This window comes from Protomyctophum parallelum (assembly GCF_964188405.1).
Source record: "Protomyctophum parallelum genome assembly, chromosome: 6".
Taxonomy (NCBI): domain Eukaryota; kingdom Metazoa; phylum Chordata; class Actinopteri; order Myctophiformes; family Myctophidae; genus Protomyctophum; species Protomyctophum parallelum.
Genome location: NC_139701.1, coordinates 31792832 through 31806453, shown reverse-complemented (window position 1 = coordinate 31806453; position 13622 = coordinate 31792832). Strand labels below are relative to the sequence as shown.

General features: G+C 41.9%; 1 protein-coding gene across 3 annotated transcripts; it reads right to left on the bottom strand.

Annotated features, from left to right (window-relative positions):
* Positions 1-311: 311 nt before the first annotated feature.
* prrx1b (paired related homeobox 1b) lies at positions 312-12068 on the bottom strand (the record flags this gene model as incomplete). Of its 3 annotated transcripts, XM_083766535.1 has the most annotated exons (6): positions 513-653; positions 1633-1680; positions 2956-3137; positions 7246-7421; positions 11204-11427; positions 11518-12067. In XM_083766535.1, 5 exons carry the CDS (start codon positions 11547-11549, stop codon positions 1662-1664), a joined length of 633 nt encoding a protein of 210 aa, XP_083622661.1. In that variant the 3' UTR covers positions 513-653; positions 1633-1661. The 3 variants fall into 3 exon arrangements, with proteins under 3 accessions (XP_083622659.1, XP_083622660.1, XP_083622661.1); XM_083766533.1 differs by lacking the exon at positions 1633-1680 and having other exon boundaries at positions 312-653; positions 11518-12068; XM_083766534.1 differs by lacking the exons at positions 1633-1680; positions 11518-12067 and having other exon boundaries at positions 312-653; positions 11204-11435.
* Positions 12069-13622: the final 1554 nt, after the last annotated feature.

The following is a 13622-nucleotide window of genomic DNA, read 5'->3' as shown; positions in this document are numbered from 1 at the left end:
ATGCCTTCCGTTTCTTGGTGTCCAAAATCAGATAAAATGAGAAGCACTTTGGGACATGTGGCATCCATCGCTTTAGTGATGCCACTTCAAAGTGGAGAGGAGACTGCAGGGTCAGATTCCATCGTTGGAGTTAGAGATGATCATCATCACCGGAGACAGTACGCACGTGTGTGTGCGTGTGTGTGTGTGTGTGTGTGTGTGTGTGTGTGTGTGTGTGTGTGTGTGTGTGTGTGTGTGTGTGTGTGTGTGTGTGTGTGTGAGAGTGTGTGTGAGTGTGTGTGTGTGTGTGTGTGTGTGTGTGTGTGTGTGTGTGTGAGAGTGTGTGTGAGTGTGTGTGTGTGTGTGTGTGTGTGTGTGTGTGTGTGTGTGTGTGTGTGTGTGTGTGTGTGTGTGTGTGTGTGTGTGTGTGTGTGTGTGTACGGGTGTCCAGCAGTGGAGAGGATCCCCTCCCTTCCTGTGCAAGCCCCCCAGTCTCATTGTCCCTCCCCGGTCGTAGCCTCTCTCTCTCGCCACTTCCTCCTCAGTTGACTGTGGGCACCTGGTTCAAGCTGTACTCCTTGGCTTTGAGCCTCAGGTTAGCGATGCTATTGGCCATGTTCATTCCCTGGGATGTATTGGTGTTGGAACAGGTGGGAGGGTAAGTGGCCATGGCGCTGAGGGACAAGAGAATGGTAAAGAGGGAAAAGGTTAGATCACCTGTTGCCGTTGCATTGCAAAAAGCTCTATACGAACGAGCTGCAGCTGTGGAAATACGAATAGGGGAAACATTTAAATTTGAAGCAGGGACCCATTCATCAATATGAAATGATGGATTTTGACAAAATCTGACTTTAAGGCACTCATAATGTAAAATTGCTAAAACAAAAAGGGACTATTAGTCAAGTAAAACATTCTTTGCTGTGGCGCTTACTAAAACCCCACACAGGCACTGGATACCAGCTTAAGAATAATATAGAGTAAATGGCAGTAAATGACGGTGTAAGTGTTAGAACCACATTAGCATGCTCCAAATAGCATTATTTCTGGTCAGGAGATTTCTCACTGCACAGCATGCAGCCAAAGCATTTTCTCGCTGAGGTTCAACGGGAAGCCTTTGGCCGTGACTGCTGTGTCGGACATTTTATACCGGGTTTCATACGGGAGGATTACTGTAAATCATGACCAGTGTAACCAGAGTCACAAAAAAGAATGCTGCCCAGCGGAGCGCCGTAGCTCTGAAGCGTTCATTATCTGGTATAGTATAGCAAAGAGGGTCACAGAGGTCGACGGTGGATTTAATATGGTTTGTTTTCACATTATCACCTCATCAGGAGGGTCACGGGACACACCCCCCCCCCCCCCCCCCCCCCCCCAGCCCTTTCACATTCACAGAAAAGAAGCGAGAAAACCTTAATTAAATCACTACTACTGGTCATCATTTACATCATGCAGTTATAGAAACAGAGGTCTGTCACAATTGGCAGCCGTGGTTAGAGGGTAGCGTCAAGGAGATGCGATTAGTGGAAGAGATGGGAAAGGCCAAGACGACTTTTTAGAAAGCAACCGCTGCAAGCATAACAAACGAAGCCACGCTCTCTGAACATGGACTTTAAACACACTTCAGAGGGTAAACTGACTTGACTGCCTGCTTACCCAAACCAAGGTCAGAGGCAGTGACAGTTTCATTGAATCCAGGTGGATCTGAGTGAGATAAAGAGGGGTTAGAGGGAATATGACGAGTATGCACAGGTAGGGAGAGGAGCTGGACAGATGTGTGGACAGGAAATGAAACAATAACAGTGAGCCATACCAGGGTCAGAGCTGGGAAAGGTGGTGTGCGTTTGTGTGTGCGTGTGTGTGTGTGTGTGTGTGTGTGTGTGCATTCATGCATGCGTGTGTGTGCGTGCGTGCATGCGTGCGTGCATGCCTGCGTACGTGCGTGCGCATGTGTACGTGCATGCTTCGTTCGTGCATGCGTGTGCGTGCATGTGTGTGCAACTGTGTGTGCGTGCATGAGTGAGTTTGTGCGTGCATGCATGAGTATGTGTGCGTGCGTGCGTGCGTGCGTGCGCTCGTGCGTGCGTGTGTGTGTGTGTGTGTGTGTGTGTGTGTGCGCGTGCAAGCGTGTGTGTGTGTGTGTGTGTGTCAGGGGCTTGAGGTTGGGGTGTGATGTTATGCTGGAGTTAAGTGTGGTTATTGTGGTGTCAGCCTGTGCCTGAAAACCAAACCTTTTTGATGGAGACAGATATTAGGTTTGATATTAGAAGAAAGCAAGTATTAAAGGAAAGAGCCATGCACAGCAACGAGAGAGTAGATACACACTGTGCATTAGTACTGTCAATGTCCCCTCCACCCTGTATCAAGCCTGTATTAGCTGACGTATTTTCCAGGAAGAGAGAGTATTAATGCAGCAGGAATTCCCCTGGAGGGTGGAGCGGCAGCACTGCAAGCATCTAAAAAATGGGAATAGTGTATCTAGCTGGCTATGGGCACACGGTTTTGTAGAGGTTATAGGATTAGGGGTAATATTGGTGGGGATATTAAACTCGGTTTAACCACTGGAACCCTAAAGTCCCTACACTGAGCATGTCATAATAGGCGTCTATTCAGTGAAAATAGGCGAACATTCGACAAAAACAGCAGATCTGAGCTTGTAGTTGGGCTATTCTCGTCAAAGACATTTGGTGTAGAAGGGGGAAAAAAGACGGTCCAAATTATCGACTAATTATAAGTGGTTAATAGAGGTCAATGGTTATTGTGGAGAGACTGGGTTTTCCTGACGACAGATTGTGTGACACGTCCCAGAGAGAGAGAGAGAGAGAGAGAGAGTGTGTGTGTGTGTGTGTGTGTGTGTGTGTGTGTGTGTGTGTGTGTGTGTGTGTGTGTGGTTATACACAGTGCGCCAGCGTGGACAGGAGCTACAGTATATGAAAGGTTTAGTGCTGCGGCGGGACGGGACGAGAGGGGGTCACCCACCTGTAGGGCGAGGCGCTGCCCCAGGACAGGTAGTCGTTGGGGCGGGGTGCGGGCCGGGGTACGATGGGCTGCTCCACCGCCGTCATGTCGCCCGAGTACGACTTGAGGAGCGAGGCGTTCTTGCTGGCCAGCATGGCACGTTCGTTCCTGCGGAACTTGGCTCTCCTGTTCTGAAACCAAACCTGCATGGGGATACACGGAAAAGTGAATAAATAATAATAATAGAATTAAATACAAAAATACATTTAAGAAAAAGCATGATGATGTTCACATCTTATGTTTAAAACCAAACCTGCATGGGGATACACAGTAAAGTGAATAAATAATAATAGAATATATTTAAAACAAATGTCCATGTCCATGTACATTTGTCCATGTCCATGTACATTTTAAAAATAAATATGTGCATGTCTGAACCCAAACCTGCATTGGGGATACACAGTAAAGGGAATAAATGATAATAACATTTATACAAAAATACATTTAAAAATAAATCATGATGATATTCACATCTCATGTGCATGTCATGAGACAAAAACAGAAACCTGTTTATGTTCAAGCACTAACTTTTCTGGATATCTTAGCCATAATTGTGTCTGAAGAACTGCACAAATGAAAGAATTACATTTAATAATAAAAAGAGAATTGTTTTTATTTTTTACTTTTGTTAAAGTTTAATGTCCAATAATATAGTATTAATTTTTTGAAGCTTAGCCACGTATACTCTGGCATCCCTATTTTGGGAAATGTTTGAAAAAAACTGTATATTTCTTTCAAAACATAAATCAAAACTAAATAGCGAAGATAGCAGATCTACAAGCCCCCAACACATCGTTGTGAGCTTATAGATTGTCTATTTTCACTTGTTGTACGGTGATGTATAGGGCTTAAGTGGTTAAATTGTGCTCCTTTTTATTGACTTGATCTCATGGAGACAAAAATGTCCTCTGTAAGGTCTGTCTTGTCCCAATAGGGATGCATGCACAGTACACACATTGCACATGCATTCACACACATTAATTTTTTTTATCTATGAGAGTGGTTCTCAAAGTTGGGGTTCAGAGACCCCCAGGGGTCCGTAATATACAGTAGCATCAAAATGGGTTTAACCACATTAAACCATGACACATTATAGCTATTTGAAAATAATGCTGTGCAATGCGGCACGCTGTGAGCTTGGAGATCTGCTGTTTTCAAAACATACCGGTAGGCTATTGAAAAAACTATTGGAATGTTTTTGACACATTTTAACAACACAAAATATTTTTTGATGAGGGTCCACAGCAAAATACATATTAATATTCATCAGCCCCTCAACCCACCAACCCAATACATCCACACATACTCTCCAGTTTCCTGGCTAAACAGATGATGAGGGCCCTGACTGGGGGTGCTAATGTTGTTCCTCGCTGTGAAATCAAATCCATTATTAAACGCTCCAGGCTCGCAGGGGCTCAGGGAGGCACAGTGTCCGATTACGTACAGCCTGAGGAATGAGCCTAAAGTCTCTTTTATCAAAGGATTTCTGCATGGCTCTCTGGTACACATTAATCACAGATGTGCTCCCATTCTCCATCCCTCTCTTTTCCTCTCTCTTACTCCTCCCCATCTCTGTTTCATTTCTCCTACTCTCTCCCTCTCTGTCTTTGCCTCTCTCCCCCGGTTAAGAATATCCTCATTATGACCTATGGTAAAAGTGAAATGTTAAACAAACTTAACTCAATCCAGAAAAGGCCTGAGTGTTAATTTAAGTCTGAGAGTGTACAAAGTGTAATGAAATGGACCCGTAACCGTCCATTTTAATTTCATTTGAATAGTTTCAGAGTTGCAATACTGCGAGTCTTTAATGTTGTTTTAAATAATGGGTAATCCTCATAGACTGACTGAATTCCTCACCCAGTCGAATGTTGCACAGAATACAAATATATAAGCCATTTAAAATCTAATATAAATTTCATCATAATCTTAAAACAACAGATCGGTTTACATTTTGGCTTATCGCAATTTGGGAGAGAAAACAGCATTGTTTTGGTATTTGTTGTTTTTTCGTAATATCAATCCTACCGTTTGAATCTATAGGCATGAATTGGCCATCCGCTACATTTTGATTACATCAATGTACTGAATACCACAGGGTTAATTTAAAACAATTACATCCACTGTCTGATCTGGTTACTGTGCGTGGCGCTGTGCACACGGTGTGTGTGTGTGTGTGTGTGTGTGTGTGTGTGTGTGTGTGTGTGTGTGTGTGTGTGTGTGTGTGTGTGTGTGTGGAAACTGCTAACAAACTCAAACCAAACCAAAGTGTGTTATAACAAGCGACTTAAAATATATCAGTGATTGTGGTACAATATTTAATTTCAAATTTACAATAGTATTAAATTAAATTTGGGTCCCGATCAGTATAGATTGTATTATCGACGTCTTACCCTGACTTGGTGTATCGTGTGTCGAAACAATAAAGCACCTTTTGCACTGTATATGCTGAGATCAATGCCTGCACCAAACTCACTCTGTGCTGCTGTCTGCTTAAAATATATATGTAATATGTTAGCATTATGATTTAATTAACCCATTTTGGGTGGAACCCTTTTGGTGTTTTAAACATTATGTTATAATTTAGCTATTGAAAACTAGCAGATCTACAAGCTCATAGCGCGCCACCGAGTGGCGTGCTACGAGCTTGTAGGTCTGCTATTTTTTTTTAAATCGTGAAAATATTTATTTCAGAAAACTGGAGGATTTAGAAGATTTCTTTTTAATTTAGAGGTCAGGCCTACGGTTCAAGGTTGTGGAACAACGATGTTGACATGCATGCTGCTTGGGTAGAATATCTGTAGGCATAAGCATCCTGAGATATATGGTAGGGGATAAATGAACACTGGGGATTCTATTCTACATGCTATGAGGCGCAACACTTTCAACTTTCATTAAATAACAAACAAATAGCCTGTCTCTCGTGCTCTCTCTGTAAAATAAACAGTCAGGTCATGTCAATTTGTTATGAATTGTGTTCCAATCTTATTTTTATTTTATTTGCTATTATTTATCCGATTCATCTAGTTGGCAGTGTGCAACAAAACTATATCTGACTTCGGCCACATGTGTATTTACTATACCTCTCTGGACTAGTGAGAGTTTGAGAGAACCTACAGTATAATGCTAATGGCTCTCTCCTTTACATACTCTTGGAGTTTACGGTCACTCTCTCATATAAGCAGATCTATACTTCTTCTGTACTTTTTGTTACTGAAGCTATTCCATTTTTTAACAAATGGGGTGAATTGTATACGGCCCGCAGCTTCATACCTGAACGCCCGACCAACAGTATGGCATATTTTTACATTACATTTTTTTTAACCTGGCCATTTCCCAAAGTATAATTTGTCAGTGTTCCTTGTATATATTATATATATATTATTATTATTATATATATTTTTTACCTTACAATGTAACATAATGCTGAAAAAAGGCTGAGATACACTTTTTGTTCACAGCACACACCTGACAAAAGACCATTGATATTAAATATTGATGATGATGATAATTAAATAGAATCTTTTAAATCCGAAGGTACATTATGTAGTTGGCCCCTGGGTGTTTTTATTTTCTAATATGGCCCCTTTGAGAAAAGTTTGGACACCCCTGCCCTAAAATATCAATCTTTTAGCGTTACATTACTTTCAGACTTACAAGTAGGCATATGTTTGGATTTCATTCCACAGGATGATGCTTCAATTCAATTAACAAATGTAGTCCCGTAACTCAGAGTTAAATGATTACGGAATTAATGGATTTAATGGTGTATAAAGCTCAGTGAAAATACATGTGAGATAAACAAGATAATAAAAACAAAAGAGTAAAAGACAAAAGTATCTTAGTTGAGATTAGCAGGGTGTTTTCATTGCACAACATCCACAATTGCACTTACCCCATTAAAACCTGAGTCCGATTCAACAAATGCATTCTAAATCAGTAGAATTTTTAACTTTTTCGTGCCAAGGACCCCCTAAATTGATATATATTTGGTCGCGGGCGCCCATCTGATTTTTTTTGTGCCAGGGACCCCCCAGAAGAGAAGTTTTGTCTTTCAAATTCAAAACATCCAAACATTTTCAATATTTTTCAAAGATGTGCAAAAATAGCAGACTTTGTGCCGTGCAGTGAGCTTGTTCTAAATCCTTAAGAGTTTTCTGAAGAAAGGGTATGTTGCTATACAGTATATAGCTCAAATCTAAAATGACACAGGTACTTTCCCGGTTTGAATGTCTTTAATGAGTCTTTGCGTACCTGCACTCTGGCCTCGGTGAGGTTGACCCTGCGGGCCAGGTCCTCTCTGACAAAGGCATCGGGGTAGTGTGTCCTCTCAAAGACCCTCTCCAGAGCCTGTAGCTGGCTACTGTTGAAGGTAGTCCGGTTCCTTCGCTGCTTCCTCTTTTTCTTCTCCTCTGTGTTCATCTGTTCATCTACGGAGAGGAGGAACAAAGTGAAGGCCTTGTGAGTGACATGGATTTTATAACCAGGATCTCCGGAATCCAAACATCAGCCCACCGGCCGCAAGGTGAACGTGGTAACAGTTGGTCTCTCTGACATCCAAATATTTTGCACAGGGATTAAGCAGATCGCAAAGGAGAGATTTTGTTCACATGTGAAATTCTGAAGCTTTCAGACCATGATGGGCACCGTGTCAAAATGCATCAATTTCTAATAATAATAAAAAGCTCTGTGGATTAAAGGCATTTGTTATTCTTTATTCTTTGATGGAAAACAGACAAAAAGCGAGGGCAGGGAGAAAATAGAACATCGCCAGGAGCGCCCTAGAAGCTTACACAAAAGACATAGGACTTTTCTTTGTTGTTGTCATATAAAATATAGCAAGTCTATAGCAAGTCTATACAGTATACTGCTGTGAGATGTCCATAAGATAATGATGTTTTGGGTGGACGCTTACTGTACCATACGGTGTACTTTTTCAAATGTGTGGCCCCAGTACAGGAATCAGATTCCTAACTGGCACTAGCGTTGGTGCCATGCTTTCCCCGTTGGGCTGCACAAAACCACAAGATAATAGTTTCTATTCACATGGAAAATGGAGACCTTGCCTAGGCTGTGTGTGCCTGTGCGTAATAACAGAGACACAGACACACAGGCATGTGTCACACATATGAAACATACATGCAGGCAAATGTGTGCATGCAAGCAGTATAGACACCGATATAAACACGGTGCACATGAATAGAAATTTAGTTTGTTTGTGTATATGCACGGTAAGAAGTAAGTAAAAATGGAACCCATAGGGGGTCCATTTATTTTCTTCTTTCTACCTCGCGCCTTTTCTTCAGTATCTTACTCATGCTCTACTGTCATCATCTGCATCCACTGTTCATTGTGTTATCCTCTCATGTGTCAACATGGGCCTGTTTGTTGTCACCATGTAGCTTTAATGAAAGAGGGGCCCACTCTTGTCTGTCACCATCATTCTATGCTTTATCTGTCACCGGATGCCCACTGAAAGTGGCTGCCTGTGTTGTGTGGAGTTACTCAACACCACCGCGGGGAGCAACAAGAGCCAGCGATTGTTGTGAATCGGCTTTAAAAGTTATACCAAACGCCTTGGGCTCACTTGATGGCTTTTCTAGTGGCGAGAGTTTTAGCATTCCGACGGTATACTGAGATGACTTTATGCATGGTATAATTTATGCAAAAATGCATGCCTACAGTCAGTGGGCATGCAAACCAAAAGCAGTATAAACAGCATATCTATCTAAGGACAAATTTAGGTAAAATTCTAATATCACACAAGTAATTTCCTAGTCATAGTACATTGCATCTTGATACAGTAAGAAAATGGAAGGCATTGTTTATAAACATCACGTTCTTCGGAGAAGGCATGTAGGAAACAACACACAACACAACACAAAACACACACACATGCACACACACGCGCGCGCACACACACACACACACACACACACACACACACACACACACAAGTGACACATTTATGGTGAGAAAGATGAAGCTTTTAACCGGAGTCTCGAGTCCATACCATTAGAAACAAACTAAGAAAACTACTGAAATTAATAACAAAAACTATGTGTGTGCAGAGAGAGAGAGAGACAGAGAGAGAGAACAAACATTATTTTATAATTTTAGAGATGGATATATAGTGTGTATCTAAATTGGGAAAAAGGTTACAGATGCTAAATATAATTTTGAGAACTATAAATTAATCTGCATTACATTTAAATAAATATACTTTAAGTCTTAGTGCAAGAAAATGCACCTTTGTAAAAAAAATTATACTTAAAGCTCAATGTGTTCAAAATTTGATTGACAATTTAAAAAGAAAATGTAGATCAGTTTTTTTCTATGTTTTTATATTTTATTTGTGATGATTAATTAAACTGAATGACAACATTTGGTTATTGGTTATTATTATTATTTTTAAATAAAAGTTATAAAATAAAATGAATGTCAACATATCAGTTCAAATATTAATATATATATATATATATATATATATATATATATATATATATATATATATATATATATATATATATATATATATTAATTAAGTTGGTCTTCCAGTGGTAAACAAATGATAAATGAAACAAAAATCTCGCTGCTATAAGTAAAACTGCCATAATTTGTAAACCGTACATATACTGTATAGTCAGTAGGCCTATAGTTATTTTAATTGCCTTACATTGATGTAATGATGTAATGATGTAAACCTTTTAATTAGGCCTAGGGTGAGATATAAAACTGCAAATCAAAGCCATTCCCATCCTCGAACTTGAAGTGTTGCCAGCTGGTGTAATTAGGCGTACTTCATTACAAACTGTCAGTGAAAGTTCAAGTTAGGCGCCTTAAACTAAATGCAGCCTATGCAGTTATATATATCTTTGGCCCCAAACATGATGAAATTCTGCGAGAATTGATTGATGAGTTTTATTCTTTTTCATTATTCAATTTAAAAATAAATGTAAATAATAGCCTGAATAATTATATAGACTTATGGTTGCACCACACTTGCTATTCCTCAAATAAAAACAGTCGTGATATTGAACAACAAAAATATGTATAAGTTAGGCTACAGCATAACTATAAACAGAAGAACGTTCTGAAATATTCTGATATTGCCGGCCGCATAGAGCATCAGCTTAAAAATGCTAAATATGTTGTACCCTAATTTATTTATTTGTTTATTTTCTTCAATGGAATGATTAATGGGCACGTGGTCTGTAACTCCACTCCCGACAAAAAGATCTACTGACGTGTTGTTATTTGATTCCTTAATTGTTAGACCTATGAGACACGGCTAATTATGACAAATGATTATGCGTAAATATTCTGAAACTGTTTGACAAGCGAAATAACCGTGAATTAACGACGTGACCTCGCCACTTCCTCCTGCATATTTCTCACACCGGCCCGATCTTACCCGTAAAATAACAATAACACTCATTAAAGCCTATAACGTTTCTGTCAACCTCTCCAAATGGCTCTTTGAGTAGGAGAAGGAGGGCGTATCACTCGGGAGTTGACGGGTTTATTTACTCTCTCAATGGCGCGCCTTGAGTGGGCAAGCGGTGTTCTTTTGCTTTTACTGGGGTGTATCCAAGTTAACTTCAGTCCATTCTTTCACATTTTCTAATAAAGTTCAACGCTAAACAAACACATTTCACATTTAGTCTACCCATCATGTGACACCGATGCAAAGTGGATGTCTCATGGGCAGCGTTTAGATTTATCACTGCCCCAAGTTCACTTGTAGGTTACTTTACTGACCATATCGACCAACATGGCCATACCTCACTGACATCAAAGTGTTAATGGTAAATTAATGGGCATTTTTAGGGAAGCCGTCAGGAATGATGCATTGCCATACACTCAGGAAGGATTCCTTCCACGCGCGCCGCAGTTTCAACAGCGCGCCAGTCTACAGGTCGGAGGAGACGGGCCAAAACATCATGAAAATTAATGAGTTTCGTGTTTACTCTGTCATTGTATAGGCCTATTTCTGTCTGTCTTCAAAGGTCAGGCGTATTTTCACTGATAACCAAGAGCTTTTTCAGTGAGGCTCAACTTGCATGAATAGCAAAGACATTTGAATGAGTATAGCCTATTACATATTGATTTTATTGACATGAAATACGATGTTGATGATATCAGTGGACTTAAACAAAAACATTGCTCTCAACGCTGCATCATGGTCTCACTGCTATATATTCTCACTTACTCTCCTGTTGATTTGTGTCGCTCCCACTGGTCAGCCCCGGGGATTCCAGCAAACTCCTCGACGCCTCCCCGATGCTGCCGATGCTCTCGTCCGCCTGGGTCCCAACCATTTCCCCGGCCTCCTCGAGGTCCAACAGGTGGCTGACCGAGAAGTTCTTTTTGGCTTGCAGGTTTTCCAGATTAGATGTAATCGGACTCTCCAGGCGGTTTGATAGCGTTGCTTGCCTGTCCATTATCGGACTCTCCAGGCGGTTTGATAGCGTTGCTTGCCTGTCCATTATCGGACTCTCCAGGCGGTTTGATAGCGTTGCTTGCCTGTCCATTACATGTGCATAGCTAGAAGTCATGACGCAAATAGGATACAGTGGGGGAAATGTGGCAATAATAAGTGAGCCAAATATATCCTTGCATACAGAGCGCACGAACAGCGCATCCAAACCAGCCGAAGAAAATCTTGCTTTTCCCCCAGAAGAAAAAAGGAAGATCTGCTCACATTCAGACTGCTGGAGCGGTAAACAAACTTCTACAGACAGGCGGAAAACAAAGATGTCTCCTTGTCTGCTTTTCCCGATCAAAAGCCTAGCCAATCCATTCAATCGTGCGCGTTAACAAAAAATATCACCGTAAAACACCCTCGTCCTGTGTGCGTTTTCAAAGAAGTCTCCTAAAAAAAGAGTTCCCTTCTCACTTCCCACTCTGGTTGAGTCACGATCGCAAGTTCGCAACTGACTGAGCTTAGCAAGAGCTGCTGCTGATGCAGAACAGATGCGCACAGTTCATGTGCGCGTAAAGCTGGCTCAGCGGCAGCTAGGCGCTGGGAGGCAGGACCGAACCACCGCCTCGAAAAGTACTATAGTCTCTCTCTCTCTCTCTCTCTCTCTCTCTCTCTCTCTCTCTCTCTCTTCCTCCCCCCTTCCCCCACTCTCGCACTTCAAACTGCGGCACAGCACACGTTGGCAGGCTACGGATTCATGCACCAGCCCAGCCGGGGAGTAAATGAAACTTCGCAACCCCTGGGAGGGTGGACGGACAGACTCTAATAGGAGCCCCGTAATTACGTGGCAATGTCTTTGTGCTGTGTCTGACGTTTCACAGGCCCCGCGCTACAATCCTCTCAAGCTAGTCCCCCCCTTCCCTCCCCTCCCCTCCCCTCTTAAACAGACCCAACGCCATCACCAACATCAACACCCTGATTAGGGGTATTTTTTTTCTCCCTCTAACCTACTGAATCTCTCTAGGAAATAGCAAGCAGTCAGTCTGCCATAAGAGGCCATAAGAGTTGTAATTATCACTGTATGTTAATGATTCCAATAAGGAGAGTTTAAGTGTCCTGGGGGTGGACTAAATAATAATATCGGCGAAATTTGGCATGCATAAATAGGCGCACAGAGTATATGCTATGCGTATAGCATGGGTTTTGCATGTAACCGCATTTTAAAAAGACCAGTCTGTGCTGTAAACAGTACAAAAGGTGACGAGATGATTTCTTGTTTTAATCAACCCATTTGATGACATGTTCCTGATATGATAGATAGGTACACTAACAGTTTGACACACGGACGGATTTAAGGCGTGGGGTTTAGCTGGACGGTGGACCGTCTTCTCGTGCGCAATCATAGTGCGTCTTTACGGGGGGGGGGGGGGGTAGGATAGGCAGGGGGCGGGATGAAGGAATGGAGGCATGGAGGGAGGGTGAAGGGAGCGGGAGGGGGTCCATGTGTTCAGATGGCAAGAGTAGACTTTCGGCTCCAAGCTGCCATAGACATCCCGTAGCTTCCAGCCCCTGATCTGGGAAAAGAACACTTGATGCCATCAAAGGGACGCGGATTGAATCCAGATGTGCTTCTCTCGTTCTTTCCATGTATTTAATGAAGGCGCAGGGATAGAGTAGACTTTTTCATCATTAGTTTTCCCCCAGATTCTCTTTTCCTGCCTACAAGCCCATTCCGGTGCCAGGGCAAAAAGCCTCCCCAAGTCTCAGCCTCAAAGTCTTCTGCAGACGGCAGGCCCCACTATTCTTTGTGCAGAATTCGATAGGAAAGTGACCTATTTGCACCGACTGCGTGCAAAAATGTTGTCCGTGTCGCATGGGAATGTCAAAGCTAGTCCACATGCAAAGTGTCATGCTGCATTTGACCTGACCTTTGGTGGAGTGAATATGTCTTGAAGCGTTATTCACGAGGAGCGTAAAAAACAAGGAAAGACTTGGAGTTGGACCCCAAACTATACAGTAGAGTCGTGCTCGTGTGTCCCCCGTGCAGAGATAGAGCCTAAAATCCAGACCAGGCCCATAGATTGTCGCAGGCTTTTCTTGATTTAAGGTTTGAATTTAGTTAATTTAATCAGCCTAAAGTAAGTTATTTTCTTTTCCGATTTTATTCGGTTCTATTCTATAACAGCAACACTGAGATTTAAAATGC